This window comes from Natator depressus, chromosome 2 (genome assembly GCF_965152275.1).
Source record: "Natator depressus isolate rNatDep1 chromosome 2, rNatDep2.hap1, whole genome shotgun sequence".
NCBI classification, from domain to species: domain Eukaryota; kingdom Metazoa; phylum Chordata; order Testudines; family Cheloniidae; genus Natator; species Natator depressus.
The window spans coordinates 87,691,046-87,704,632 of NC_134235.1; the positions used below are offsets into that span (position 1 = coordinate 87,691,046).

A 13,587-nucleotide genomic window follows, 5' to 3' on the forward strand; every position below is an offset into this window, starting at 1 on the left:
CTTCATTGTACACTTAGCATTAGTACTGCTCTGTTTCATACACATAACACACTACATCGTAGAATACCATATTTTGCTAACCAATAAATGAAGGACTTGATGAAAAAACACAGAGGTAGCATCACAGATGTACTTTGTTCATTTATTTTGACAAATGTAATTTGCAGGGAGGAGCCAGTCACAGACGTAAGCCAGCAGGAGCAGTTTAAGCAGGTAGTGTGGCACCCAGGAAAAGGAAGGCAAAAGATGGGGCCAGCCAGAGGCAAGCCCCCAGTGCTCCCGAGGCCCAGCATTATGTGGGAGTGACCCCCACTTGGACACTGTTACGTTCCATATCCTTGGTGCAGAAAGGAAAAAACTGAAGGGAGGAGCCAGACAGAGATGGAAGGTGGCAGAAGCAGCTATAGAAGCAGTTTAAACAGGGCCTGTCAGACAGCAATAATGTCACAACAAGACTGTCCACAGTTTTCACTCTGAATATTCTCTGCCCTGTACTGATTGGCTGTTTGCTCCAACCCCTTCCTGTCTCCTCCCTTAGTCTCTTCACTTCGACTTCACTCCACCTGCCCTTCAGGCTCCTCTCCCCTTCCTTACTTCTTCATTGCTCTGTTCCCCTTACAGTTTCCCCTCCCTTCAATGTCCCCTCTCCTTTCCTTTATTTTTCCAGGTAGCAAATACTCTCCTAACTTAACCTCACATAAAGGAGTTTAATTCCAAAACAACAACACAACAAAAAAAATGGGGAAAAAAAATCATGGCACTAACATGGCCAACCATCACTCTGTTCTCTCTGCCTGTGTGTTCTATCCCTTTCCCTGGACTTTTGACTGTCTTGTCTATTTAGTCTGTACAATCTTTGGAACAAGGATTCTCTCTTATTCTATGTTTGCACATGCCTTGCGAGTTGGCCTCTAGGCACTAGCGTAATTCATAGATTCCAAGACCAGAAGGAACCACTGTGATCATCTTGTCAGACCACCTGTATAACAAAAGCCATAGAACTTCCCAAAATAATTCTAAGAGCAGATCTTTTAGCAAAACATCCAATCTCGATTTAAAAATTATCAGTGATGAAGAATCCAACCCTTGGTAAATTGTTCCAGTGGTTAAGTGCCCTCACCATTAAAAAATTATACCTTATTTCCAGTCTGAAATTTGTTTAGCTACAAGTTCCAGCCATTTGATCCCATTATATCTTTCTCCTCTAGGCTGAAGAGCCCATTATTAAACATTTGTTCCTTCATGTAGATTACAGACTGTAATCAAATCACCCTTTACCCTTCTGTTTGTTAAGCTAAACAGACTGAGTTATTTGAGTCTATCACTGTAAGGCATGTTTCCTAATCTTTTAACCAATCTTGTGGCTCTTCTCTTCTCCAATTTATCCACATCCTTCTTGAACTGTGAGCACTAGAACTGGACACAGCATTGCAGCAGCAGTCACATCAGTGCCAAAAACAGAGGTAAAATAACCCCTCTACTCTTACTTGAGATTCCACTGTTTATGCAACCAAGGATCACATTAATTCTTTTGGCCACACCATTACACTGGGAGCTCCTGTTTACCTGAATATCATCTATGACCCACAAGTCTTTTTCAGAGCCACTGCTTCCCAGGATAGAGAGTCCCCCATCCTGTAAGTATGGTCAACATTCTTTGCTCCTAGATGTATACATTTAGCTGAATTAAAACTCATATTGTTTGCTTGCACCCAATTTACCAGTGATCTATATCTGAATCGGAGATCTGTCTTCATTAATACTACTCCCCCAATTTTGGTGTCATCTGAAAATTTTATCAGTAATAATTTTATGTTTTCTTCCAAGTCATTGTTAAAAATAATAGCTACCATAGGGCCAAGGACCAATTGGTGTGGAACTCCACTGAAAACATACCTGCTTGATGAAAATTTATAATTGCATTTTGAGACCTATCAGTTAGCCAGTTTTAAATCTATTTAATGTGTGTATTGTTAATATTATATCGTTCTAGTTTTTTTAATCAAAATATCATGTGGTACCAAGTCAAAAGCCGTACAGAAGTCTAAGTATATTTTATCAACATTATTACCTTTATCAATCAAATTTGTAATCTCATCAAAAAAGATATCAAGTTAATTTGACAGGCTCTATTTTCCATAAACCCATGTGGATTTGCATTAGTTGCATTACCCTTCCTTATTTCTTTATTAACTCAGTCCCATATTAGCTGCTCCATTATCTTTCTAGGGATCGAAGTCAGGCTGACAGGCATATAATTATCTGGATCATCCCATTTACCCTTTTTAAAAATTAGCACAACATTAGCATTCTTCCAGTCTTCTGGAACTTATTGAAAATCAGCATTAAATATCCAGTTAGCTCTTCAGCCAACTCTTTGAAAATTCTTGGATGCAAGTTATCTGGTAATATTAGTAATAATTTAGTTTTAACTAATTGTAATAATTCATTATAAGGTACCTATATATGTAGTACATATGTATTATATAAACAATATAGTCTTAGGACCTGATCCTGCAAGCTGATCCATGGATGTGGACTCATATGCCTGTGTCACTGAAGTCAATGGATTCCATCTTGGAAAAGGGTCTGCTAGCCAGATCACTTTGCAGGATCAAGCATTAGTAATCTGAGACTTCACTAGCTCACAATGCTATTTGATGAGAAGTAGAGTGAGACCACTTTTTAAAATGAGAATTAAGTCTGAAGATTGGGTTAGTAAAATGTAGACGAATGAGGACCTAACATACAGTAAGAATGGTTGCACAGTTAGTACTGGAGATGAAAAATTAGATGTGGTTGCCTAAATTGGCCGAAGATGCAGAGGCATTTCAGGGCTCCTTAGACAATGATGTCAAGTTTTCTGATAATTATTTTTATTTAAAAAGAAAAAGAACTGTCTACTGAGTGCATATTTTGTATGAAATTCTGCCTTTTTGGGTTTCTGGCCACATAATTCCCAATTATTCATTTTGTTTTCTTCTTTTTTCTTTAAAAAAATCTCCTTTGCAAGTATGTTTCTGTATGCACGTGTATGAATTAAGATAGTCTTTAATGACATGATCACGTATTATTTCTCAAAGAATAAAATGTTATATTGTGCAATTTTTTTTTTACCATACTGGAAAACAACACTTTGAAGGTGCCAGGTGAATGAAGCAGGGCATGCAAATTATGGTCATGAGTTCTATCTGGCATACAGAGAATAACATATGGCACAAGATGCTACACATTTAAAAAAATTAAATGGAATATTGTATTATTTGAGAAATAACATTTAATCATGCAACAAAGACTGTATGCATTACCCTGCTAAAATAATGCTGGCAACTCCAGACACTTGAGTGCTTAACAGTGCAACTTTATGATATAGCTTTTTGGTATTCACTCTCTCCCACACACACACACACACACACACACAAACACACTCATTATATGTGTATGTAATTTAAAAGTACCTCACATCCAGTCACAGATATTTTCTGTGCTGCTGCCAAGATCCATTCAGCGCAGCACAGAGCGGAGGCCTCCAGGGAGTCAGTTACTGCTCCCTGATTCTTGGCTCTGCCCCAGTGTAGGTTAACTTTCAACAGCTGGCCAGTGCTCCCAAGGGAACTTCCACCAGCTAGGGATAAGCCAGAGTGCAGCATATTCCAGTCACGCTCTTGCCTGCACAGAAAGAGCACAGGAGCTGGGTATGCCAGGGCTATACCCACTGTGGAGTCCTCTATGCAGATGGAATCCCCCAGCCAGGGAAGTATGAGTGGTTTCTGATCCCCTGGTGCAGGCTTCTTAGAGCAAATAAACTGGCATTTTTCTTTGAGCAGGCCTCATTTCAAGTCTCTATTTCTGTTCCAGAGCTCTACATATAATGGTAACCGTAGTTGCCCAAATTAATGTAAGGCAATTTCCAGACAATCTGATTTTCCTCTGTTCTAAACACTCTTCCCTCAGTTTCCTGTCTCTGACGTGTTATTTCTCTTGCTAATCTAAGTCATGCAGGGTTCATGTTCATAACTGTATTACAGAAATTATTTATGTCTTAGCCAAGGATATCCAGGATAACAGCGTTAACCTCACCCACCACCACACTTCGGCATTTTTATATTCATTTAGAATCAGTGAGATATTCCTCATTCAAAATTGAAAAATGTGACACTAATGCTGTTTGTGAACAATGAAGCAGAGAACTTACTGAAATGAATAACCTTAAAAGCATACAATACAAAAGAAAAAAAAACATTATTTCTTTCGGAATTCACATGGAAGGAGCTTTCCATGAGCTTCAGGAACCTCCTCATCCATCACCGGCTTTGTAAAGAGTTTTCCTCTAGTAGAAGTTGGAGGGTTTTTTTCATTTTGTAAGCATACTGTAGGTAACAGTAGCTGGTCTCATCTTAAGAGACTGAAGCATGTTGAATAATTAACAAGGACCCATCTGCTCAATCCATACTATTTTGGCAAAGACTCTAGTCAAAATTAAAAGGAAAACATAATGTTATCTAAAGTAAGATGAGCTCGTCAAAGATGAACCTACAACTGAAGTTAAATAAAGTTAGCAAAGGGCAACATTACAGCCTCAAAGCCTACCGGAAGTTTCTTCTACATCAGATTCATCATCCTCTTCCTCATCTTCCTCCTCCTTCTCTTTTTCATCCCCACCTTTCTCTCCCTCCCCATCTCTCTCTTCCATTCTTTCATCACCATCCTCTTCCAGATTTTTATCCTCTTCCTTTGCATTGCCGGCAGTTAAATTCAGCATGGTTAGGTCAGGCAGACTTCCATCTTGGTGCACCAGTCTGTTGGTAAATAATGAGTTATCAGCACACTGAGCCATATTGGTATCAAGAACGATTTTTTTCAAGCAGTATAATTTAAAAAAATAAACAATTCATGTATAAATGCCATTGAACTGGAAATGTTAATGATTCTGGTACTTTCTGCAAACAAAAACTGCAAACTGAGTCAGAATGTATTAGTAATTATTTCTCACTCGGATGCTAGTGATTAGTTAGTAATGAGTGGTTTTGACACCTAAACTTGACATTTTCCCCAATGGAGAAAATGGTCAGAGTTTAAGGTGTAGAAGCATGAAATGACACTGTGAGAGAGTGAGCATTTCATTACTTCATGGGGGACTTACTCATTGTGGTGGTTTGGCATTTTTTTCTTGAGGCTGCTCAAAGTAATTGAAACAGAAAGAAAAAGGGAAATGAGAACAGAGGAGTTATAAAAGAAGATCAGAGATAATAAATACATCATGCTACATAACTACTAAAGCATTCTCCCACTCCATCCACAGCAGCCTTCTGACGTCAAGAGCATGCATCATGGCATTAACTGGGCACTTCTAGTAGAATGACAAAATCAGAGCACAATGGAAAGTGCCATATAATTATGCTAAAACTAATTGCTAAAAAGTGCATGTATTCTCCCATGCTTTTAGTAATGCAACTGAACTGTCACAGGTAAGCTATACAATTCATATTTTGAATACATTTTCAACTTTTTGACATGGAAAGATGTAACTGGGTAGCAAAGAAACATGTTAGTTTCAAAGGTGCTTTTTTTCCAACTGCAGATTCATAAACAGTATAGCAAAAATTCCAAGGTCACTCCTTCAATAGATCTGATATCATGTAATTTTGGGAAGGCCTACACATTCTCTCTCTTTTCTAAAACTTGCAGAGGTCATACCTCAAACCCTGAACCATGTCTGAATGAATCACTTAGCAAAGTCAAGAATAAGCTGAAATACACAGCATGCAAATTATGTATTTTAAAGTAGAAATGATAGTAATGATAGAATTATTGTGACATTTAAACTCTTCCTCTTCTATCATCTTTATTAATTTTGTCTTCTCTTTGTAAAAAAGCAATCACTCATTTTCTATGATATAAAAAGTTTTAGCCTAATATGAAACTCACCAATTCATTTTGCTTTTCACATGCATTTAAATAATATATAAATTGGAGACTGACTGCAACCAAAACCTTAAATCCCAACACCTCTGAACTTTGTGGACATTCAGATCTGGGTCTGGATTGGCACTGCACTGCTAGCCCACATCTCACTAATGGATCATGTGGTCAGACTCCTCTCTAACATAGACTCTTCTGACATTAACATATTACTCCCCTCCTTTCTTACTGCCAGATCCTGCACACACCTCTAAGCATAGTGACACACCTGCACACACCTCTATCATGAATAGCTCCTTTTGAATGAGACTATTCCTGTAGCACTCTGTTTGGCAGTAAGGGTATGCAAGATCAGGTCCCTAACCATTTAGCTACAGTAATAAATATAGTATAATCAGGAATGTTATAAAACATCTACTGTATTTTTTTATTCAGGGAACTAATTTTAATAGGCTAAAGTATTGTTTCATTTTTATTTACAGGATGAAGTACTAGCATATTATTCAATTTTATTAATTGTAGACAACAATCCCTGAAACTTTTAACTAGCATATTAGAAAACTGAAAATCTAGAAATGCCTATTTACTCTGTACAATGTATTTCAAAACATTGTTTACAAAACATGAACAGCACAGCATGAGCTGCCAATGCAACAGTTAAACAAGCAAAAGCATCTTTCAAATAATTGGGACTTGCAATTTCTTCAAATTGCAAGTTCAAGTGGCTTAAATAAGGGAAAGGTTACAGAAAACTGGCTAATTGATCCTCAAGCAGCAAATTAATTGCATGCTAATTACTGAAAGACAGAAAAGGTACAGTGCATAATATTGCTTTAATACAATAGTCAGTCCCAAACATATATAATCTTACAAAGTATACCTATGAAAATGATTACTAAGAAAAACACCATGGAATATGACTGGAATCTTATGCCCATTAATCTCATTTGACTAAATCCTTAGCTTTCAGTAGACACCTCCCCAAGATATTTTATTTCAGCAATAAGCAAGAGTATAAATGGATATTAAGGGTGCTTGCTCCCAGCTGCAGCATAGATATACCCATAGAGGCCCCAATTCAGCAAGGTATTTCACCATGGCTAAACTTTAGGTACCTGAATAGTCCCACAGACTACTGAGATCAATGGCACTACTCAGGTGCCTAAAGTTAGGTTATGTGCTCAAATACGCTGCTGAATGAGGGCCACATTTAACTGCGTTTAATATATTTACTAGAGCTGAGTGAATAATTAATGGTGAATAACGTGTTTGCCACATTTATGCCTCTTAGGCTCTTTGTGAATTTTCTGCCAGCAATTTATGGGGTTTTTTTTAATTCACTTGTTCAGAATATTTGCCAAATAATTTGTTAATAATGCTTGATCTGTACAATATTCCTGAGCCAACCATTGAGAGTACTCAATATCCAAGTGTCAAGCTGTTAGTTTTGAATGGACGCACAGCTCACATGGCATTTTTTCTGTTCTCTGACTGGATGGGTGTTACTAGCATGGATGCTCAAGTTTACAAGTTCAGCATTTATTTTCTGTGGATAATGCCTAATACTTATTTAAAATTTGCTATTTCTGTGACCATTCCTGCCAGCAAACTCATTCACTACAGCTGGGATTTTTAAAGGCACCTAAGGGGTTCAGCTGCCCAAGACCCATTCTCCTTGAGAACTGCAGACTGAAATATTGACTGCAAGTGCACACAAAAGGGACATAAGCACAGGATAAGAACATTAGTTTTTCATTTAAGCAAATATTCACAGAAAACTTGTTGAGGTATTTGCCCAGTTATTGTGCTTATGTTCAGGAGTAACAAAAAACCGACCCCATTCTTATTCTTACCCTAATTTTAAAAAAAATCCTTGAAAAATTGAAAGGAATCTTGCTTATGGAAATATTTTAAAAAGCTAATTTTATGATGGCATGATGATAACATCAGTTTTGTGGTTTAGATTCTGTAGCACTCAATTCAGTACATCGCTTAACTGGTTTTAATATACTGAAATGTACAGGTGTTCTATTTTTGTCTATACTTCTATTACTTTGTATACAAGAAAGCTGACCCAAAGGCACAGACTTTCATTTTTCTTCAGAAAAATACTTCTTGTGCATATTTCTTTAACTCTTAAGTGCACTATCTAAAGTACATCTGAGGTAAGTAGGCGTGTGGATATGGATATCTGTAAAGCATAGCTATACCAACCTCCTGAACTAATTCTGTTAACTGCAGCCAATTAGAAATAGTATTGGCTATGCCTTTATTGAGCTTGAATGAAGTTTAAGAGAAGAATCTGAGTTGGGGAGAGAATTCACAGCCTCTAAATCCATGTGGCAGATGTGTTAACCACTATAAACCATCCGGTGGGTTTAGAAGTCTAAGCATTGTCTTTGCTTATTTCACAGTACTGCACAGCATCAATGATTTTTGTTTCTAGGAACTGAAGAAATAGCAAACAAATTAAAGTACATTTTTTTAAGAAAAGGAAACATTGAAGTGTACCCACCTATTTATTATTAGATAAACACGACCATTAACTTTAGCATGGCTACGAGGAAGAGATGAAAGCACAAGAATGCATGCGATGGCAAAGGAGAAATGAGTTAGAGAGAGAAAAAAGGAAACTGTTAAACAGGAATGAATGTACTTTGTTACCTGTTACAGAGGCAAGTATTGTCACAATGAGACACTAAGTCTAAACACTTATTACTAATCTTGCAGTGAAAAAGGCCTATATGTACAATAGCATTACTAGATGGCAAGCAACTTCCGCTAGAAGGACTGTAGATAAATCTCACAAAAATGTCAGAACACGTTTTATTCTTTAGCTTGATCTCATATTTGTCACATACAATTTGTATTGCTTCTTTCAATGGACATAAGTCTATTTAAGGTATTTATATGATCCCCTTAACTGTAGTATCTAAGCAACTTTCAGTCTTTAATGTACTTATCTCCACAATAACCCTATGGATTAGGAAAGTACCATTCTCTCCATTTTATAAATAAGAAATGTTGGCATAGAGAGATTAAGTAGCTTGCCCGAGGTCACAAAGATAGTCTTTGACAGAGCAGGGAATTTGGGAACCTGGGTCCCAAATAAGCGCCGTAACCACTGGATCACTCTTCCTCTCACTTGAATATACTATTCAACAGCCCAATTCTGCCACCTTGAGACATATCCATGAGTTAATTCCATTGTGCCAGGTTCTACCACCCTTCCTTCTGGTAGAAACTTCCTCAGACATTCATTGTGCCATCTTTAATTATGTTTGAGTAGTACCTTACTCCACAAAATAGTCCCGGTGATTTCAATGAATCTTAGTTTCAGACTAAGGCCTCAGTTCAGGAAAGCATTCTTGTTCAGGACAGAATTTAATAGTGGGTTTAACTTTAAATGTGTTCCTAAATCCCATTGACTACCATGGGAATTAAAGCACATGTGTAAGTGTTTTCATGAATTGGGGCTTAATATCTAATTAACAGTTTCTCTATGAAAATGACTAAATCTCCAGTGTTGTCCACATACTGAAAAGAAAGGTTTGTCTTCCTGTAGAAATCAGTTGATACAACACAGATAAAATTAACAGAAGTAGAAAAAAACATAAATAGCTGGCACAATAAAAGTGGTGCTAAGTCACCAGATCTTTTAAAATGAAATGAATGAATAACTGCACGTTGCTTTGATGGCTTTATAAAAGCTAGACCTTGCTTTGTACATAACTACTTTTAATAGATTTTCTGTATCACATAACCTCTTAATTTTCTGCACAACCAGGTTTTTACTGCTGACAGCACTGCCAGACCAGTATCGGTAGCTGTGCCAAATCAAGATGCATCTTATTCTGCTTCATGTACCATGAAAAGAATTGATAGCTAAATTCTGGTTCCAGAAGCCTTTCAGGTGATGTCAGTGCCAGGTGTCAGTTGACAACACACTGTGTCAAGGAGGAGGAAAACAGCTCGATTTTCAAATGTCAGGTTGTGTTTGTGTTAATTATTATAGTAAAAAGGAGAAAATTTATTTTGATTTGCAAATAGGAAAGGCTTGCTGTGAAAGTCACTGATGAAGAACACATATGATATATGTGACAATTATGGGTTTCAAAATACTGTAAAAAAAGTAAATGTCACTTTTAGAAAACAGTTTTAAAAATCTCTAGCTCCTAGTATAACAGTTGCTCACCATCCAGTCCCCAGCTAGCTGTATGACATAAAAACTGTGTTGCATTAGCATGGAATGAAAGATAATGTAACAATAGATATTCTTTCTTTACCATTTTAATAAAACAAAGTCCTAAAATGCTGACTGCAACTAACAAATCAACTTTTACTATCAGAGTCGTTAGATCCGGGGGGCCTAGAGCATAAGGATATTTTCATTGGCTTAAAATGAAAATCCACACACAGTCACCTTCCTGTTTACTTTTTTTTCTAATATTGGTATTTTCTAACTTTGATTGTTCTGTTTTCAACAAGACACTTAGTGTGCATTGTACCACTGGCTCCTCACTTTGGGCAATTACATCAGTTTTCTTCATGTCAGCATTTGAAGATGGACAGTATTTTATATCCTCCGTCCCTACGTATGGATAATGACAACAATAACAGAGGATGCAAAGACAGCTGTTTTGCAGGGAGAAGATGTTGCAGCATGAGTGCATCTGAAGGACTGGAACTGTGTCAGGCAGTTCTCTCATATTGTGCCTTTGGAACGCACATTGGAAGCTGCTGCTTTGTTACTGAACACTGTGCAAAGTGCTCGATCTACAGTAAAATGTGTGCAGTTACCGTATCATAGAATCATAGAATATCAGGGTTGGAAGGGACCTCAGGAGGTCATCTAGTCCAACCCCCTGCTCAAAGCAGGACCAATCCCCAATTAAATCATCCCAGCCAGGGCTTTGTCAAGCCTGGCCTTAAAAACTTCTAAGGAAGGAGATTCTACCACCTCCCTAGGTAACACATTCCAGTGTTTGCTATGCTATAGTATGCTATACTATGCCTCCCAAATGGCAATCCCTCAGCCCAAGTTACACCACTGCTCAAATGCAATCATCAAACTGGGCCCAGATTCAGGTGCACAGTTGCATGGTAAGGAAAAGTTCTTTTAATTGAGTATCATGCACCTTTTGCTGCACAAAGAATTTGCAGCACAAAAGAAGGTTCACACACAGATTCTCTCAAGAGAGCCTTGCATTTACCATGTGATTTACTACTTTGCTAACATAAAAAAAATGAAAGAGAGAAATATGTTTGGAAAAGCAAATAAAGAAAAGATTGTTAGGAATTTATCAACAATTTTTTACAGTCCATTTAAAATATATACTCAAGAATTCTGCACACGCATGTTCAAAAAATAGAGCTTATACTAAATACAATGCTGAATAAGAACACAAACATACCTATATTCTACTGCATATGTATTGTGACAAAGTTCCTGCTCTACCTTGGTGGGTCTTGCGCTTATTGCCGGATTTGCTCACCTTGGAGCTTCACGGCAGCCCTCAGCTTGGCCATTTTTCTGAACCCATAGTCCAGGTCGACTCCTCCTGTGTCTGACCAGGAATTGGGAGGATTTGGGGGGAACCTGGGCCCGCCCTCTACTCCGGGTTCCAGCCCAGGGCCCTGTGGAATGCAGCTGTCTAGAGTGCCTCCTGGAACAGCTGTGCGACAGCTACAACTTCCTGGGCTACTTCCCCATGGCCTCCTCCCAACACCTTCTTTATCCTCACCATAGGACCTTCCTCCGATGTCTGGTAATGCTTGTACACCTCAGTCCTCCAACAGTCCGCGTTCTCACTCTCAGCTCCTAGTGCCTCTTGCTCCCAGCTCCTCACACGCACACCACAAACTGAAGTGAGCTGATCAGCCTGCCTTAATTGATTCTAGCAGCTTCTTGATTGGCTGCAGGTGTTCTAATCAGCCTGTCTTAATTGTCTCCAGAAGGTTCCTGATTGTTCTGGAACCTCCCCTGTTACCTTACCCAGGGAAAAGGGACCTACTTAGCCTGGGGCTAATATATCTGCCTTCTATTACTCTCGTATAGCCATCTGGCCCGACCCTGTCACAGTATGCTGTACAGTTAGGTATAAACATATGTATACCAGATATCGGATCATGATTACCAGAGACATTCCTTTATTTCCTAAATTTCAAGCCATTAAACAAATTGGGCCAAATTCTCAGCTGGTGTAAACTGGTATTGCCCCATAGTTCATTTATGGCACAGTGCAGTCTTCCCAAGTTCATGACCATAAAAATGTCATTGTGTCACACATCACTACATGTTATATTTAGAATGCAAACGTTTTACTTCAAATTAACAATCTAAAGCACTTTGCTACTTCACAAAAACAACAGTCAAATCCATTTCTAAAAGAAACCCATTTTTATCTCCTATTCTTTTGTAAACATGATGGAAGCACAAATTTGCTTTTGTGCAGAAAATCTGTAAGTGTATAACAGTGAATACCTGAAGGTGGAAGGGCTGCGAGAATCACAATACTCTGTTAGACATTTTGATGAGTTTGCTTAATAGTCTAGCGAGGTGGCACAGTATAAAGGCCAAGATTTTCAAAAGTGCCTAGTGGTTTAATTTGTGAGAGCTCAGTATGAGACACCTTAATAAAGGGGCCTGATTTTCACAGGGCAGCTGCGCAGCACTTTCCAAAATGCAGACCTCTTGAACTTGTCTCAATGTGGGCACTCAAATATTGGGTACTCAAAATCAACAGTCACTTTGAAAATCTTCCCTATTCTTGTCAGGGTTCTTAAAAAGCACATGTGGCACTTAGGCACCTAATGCCCGTTGAAAGTCAACGGGTGTTAGGTGACATAAGTGTCTTTTGTACTCTGAAAATCTACCCCAAAGTCTAAACCTAAATATGTGTGTGCATGCATATGTGTGTGTGTGTGGGGGGGCGAGGGAGGTGGGGTGGGGAGGGGGTGCTAATCAGTGGGTTATAAAAAGGCAAATAACATTTCCTGCAAAGTAAATTGTTAGAGAACAGTAGAAAAGAGTACTATATTATGGACAACTGGTAGCTTTGTTTACTTTGCTTGTTTACCTGTAAATAGTGCAGTCCTGTTTGCTGGTTACAGCTTTTAAGTCAGTGAGCTGGAGGAAATGGTCATGGAAGTAATGAAGGTGTAATATACACACCAATAAGAAAGAGGTTGGAATAAAGATACGTGTGAACAGCTCAGCCACAGAAAACTGTTTTAAACCGAGATCCTCTAGTCTGAAAAATAAAACAAGTCACTAAGTCACCTGTTCAAAATGAATTTTGCAATATTTCTCCCATATCACATTAGGTGAATAGTCACAAAATGGCACAGTAAGTAAGATTGTACTTGCTATGTATCTTTTATCTTTTCATTTTTCCGAACAAAAGGTAAGAACAATGCAAATGTACAGTACCTTACCTTGCCACTTAACCCTTTAAAGATATGAGTCACACTAAATGAGCACTATTAAATAAATTACCACAGCCACAAAATTTGTAGATTTAATTTCTTTCCTATATCAAATGTTTTCAGTGTAGTATTTCAGAGCCAGCTTTTCCAGCTCCAAGCCAACAACTACATTGTTACAATATTGCTGGCAATAGAAAGCAGTAAAAGAAGTTTGTTCTGCTTCTACAAAACAGTTTA

General features: G+C 38.0%; 1 protein-coding gene across 1 annotated transcript in view; it reads right to left on the reverse strand.

Annotated features, from left to right (window-relative positions):
• PIEZO2 (piezo type mechanosensitive ion channel component 2) overlaps window positions 1–13,587 on the reverse strand; it is a 440,411-nt gene that overhangs the window by 95,610 nt on the left and 331,214 nt on the right. The window contains exons 17-20 of the mRNA XM_074944649.1: window positions 13,002–13,175; window positions 8,438–8,479; window positions 5,144–5,176; window positions 4,591–4,799 (exon numbers count right to left, since the gene is read on the reverse strand). Coding sequence (XP_074800750.1) covers window positions 4,591–4,799; window positions 5,144–5,176; window positions 8,438–8,479; window positions 13,002–13,175 — 458 coding nt within the window. The remainder of the gene's footprint in view (window positions 1–4,590; window positions 4,800–5,143; window positions 5,177–8,437; window positions 8,480–13,001; window positions 13,176–13,587) is intronic.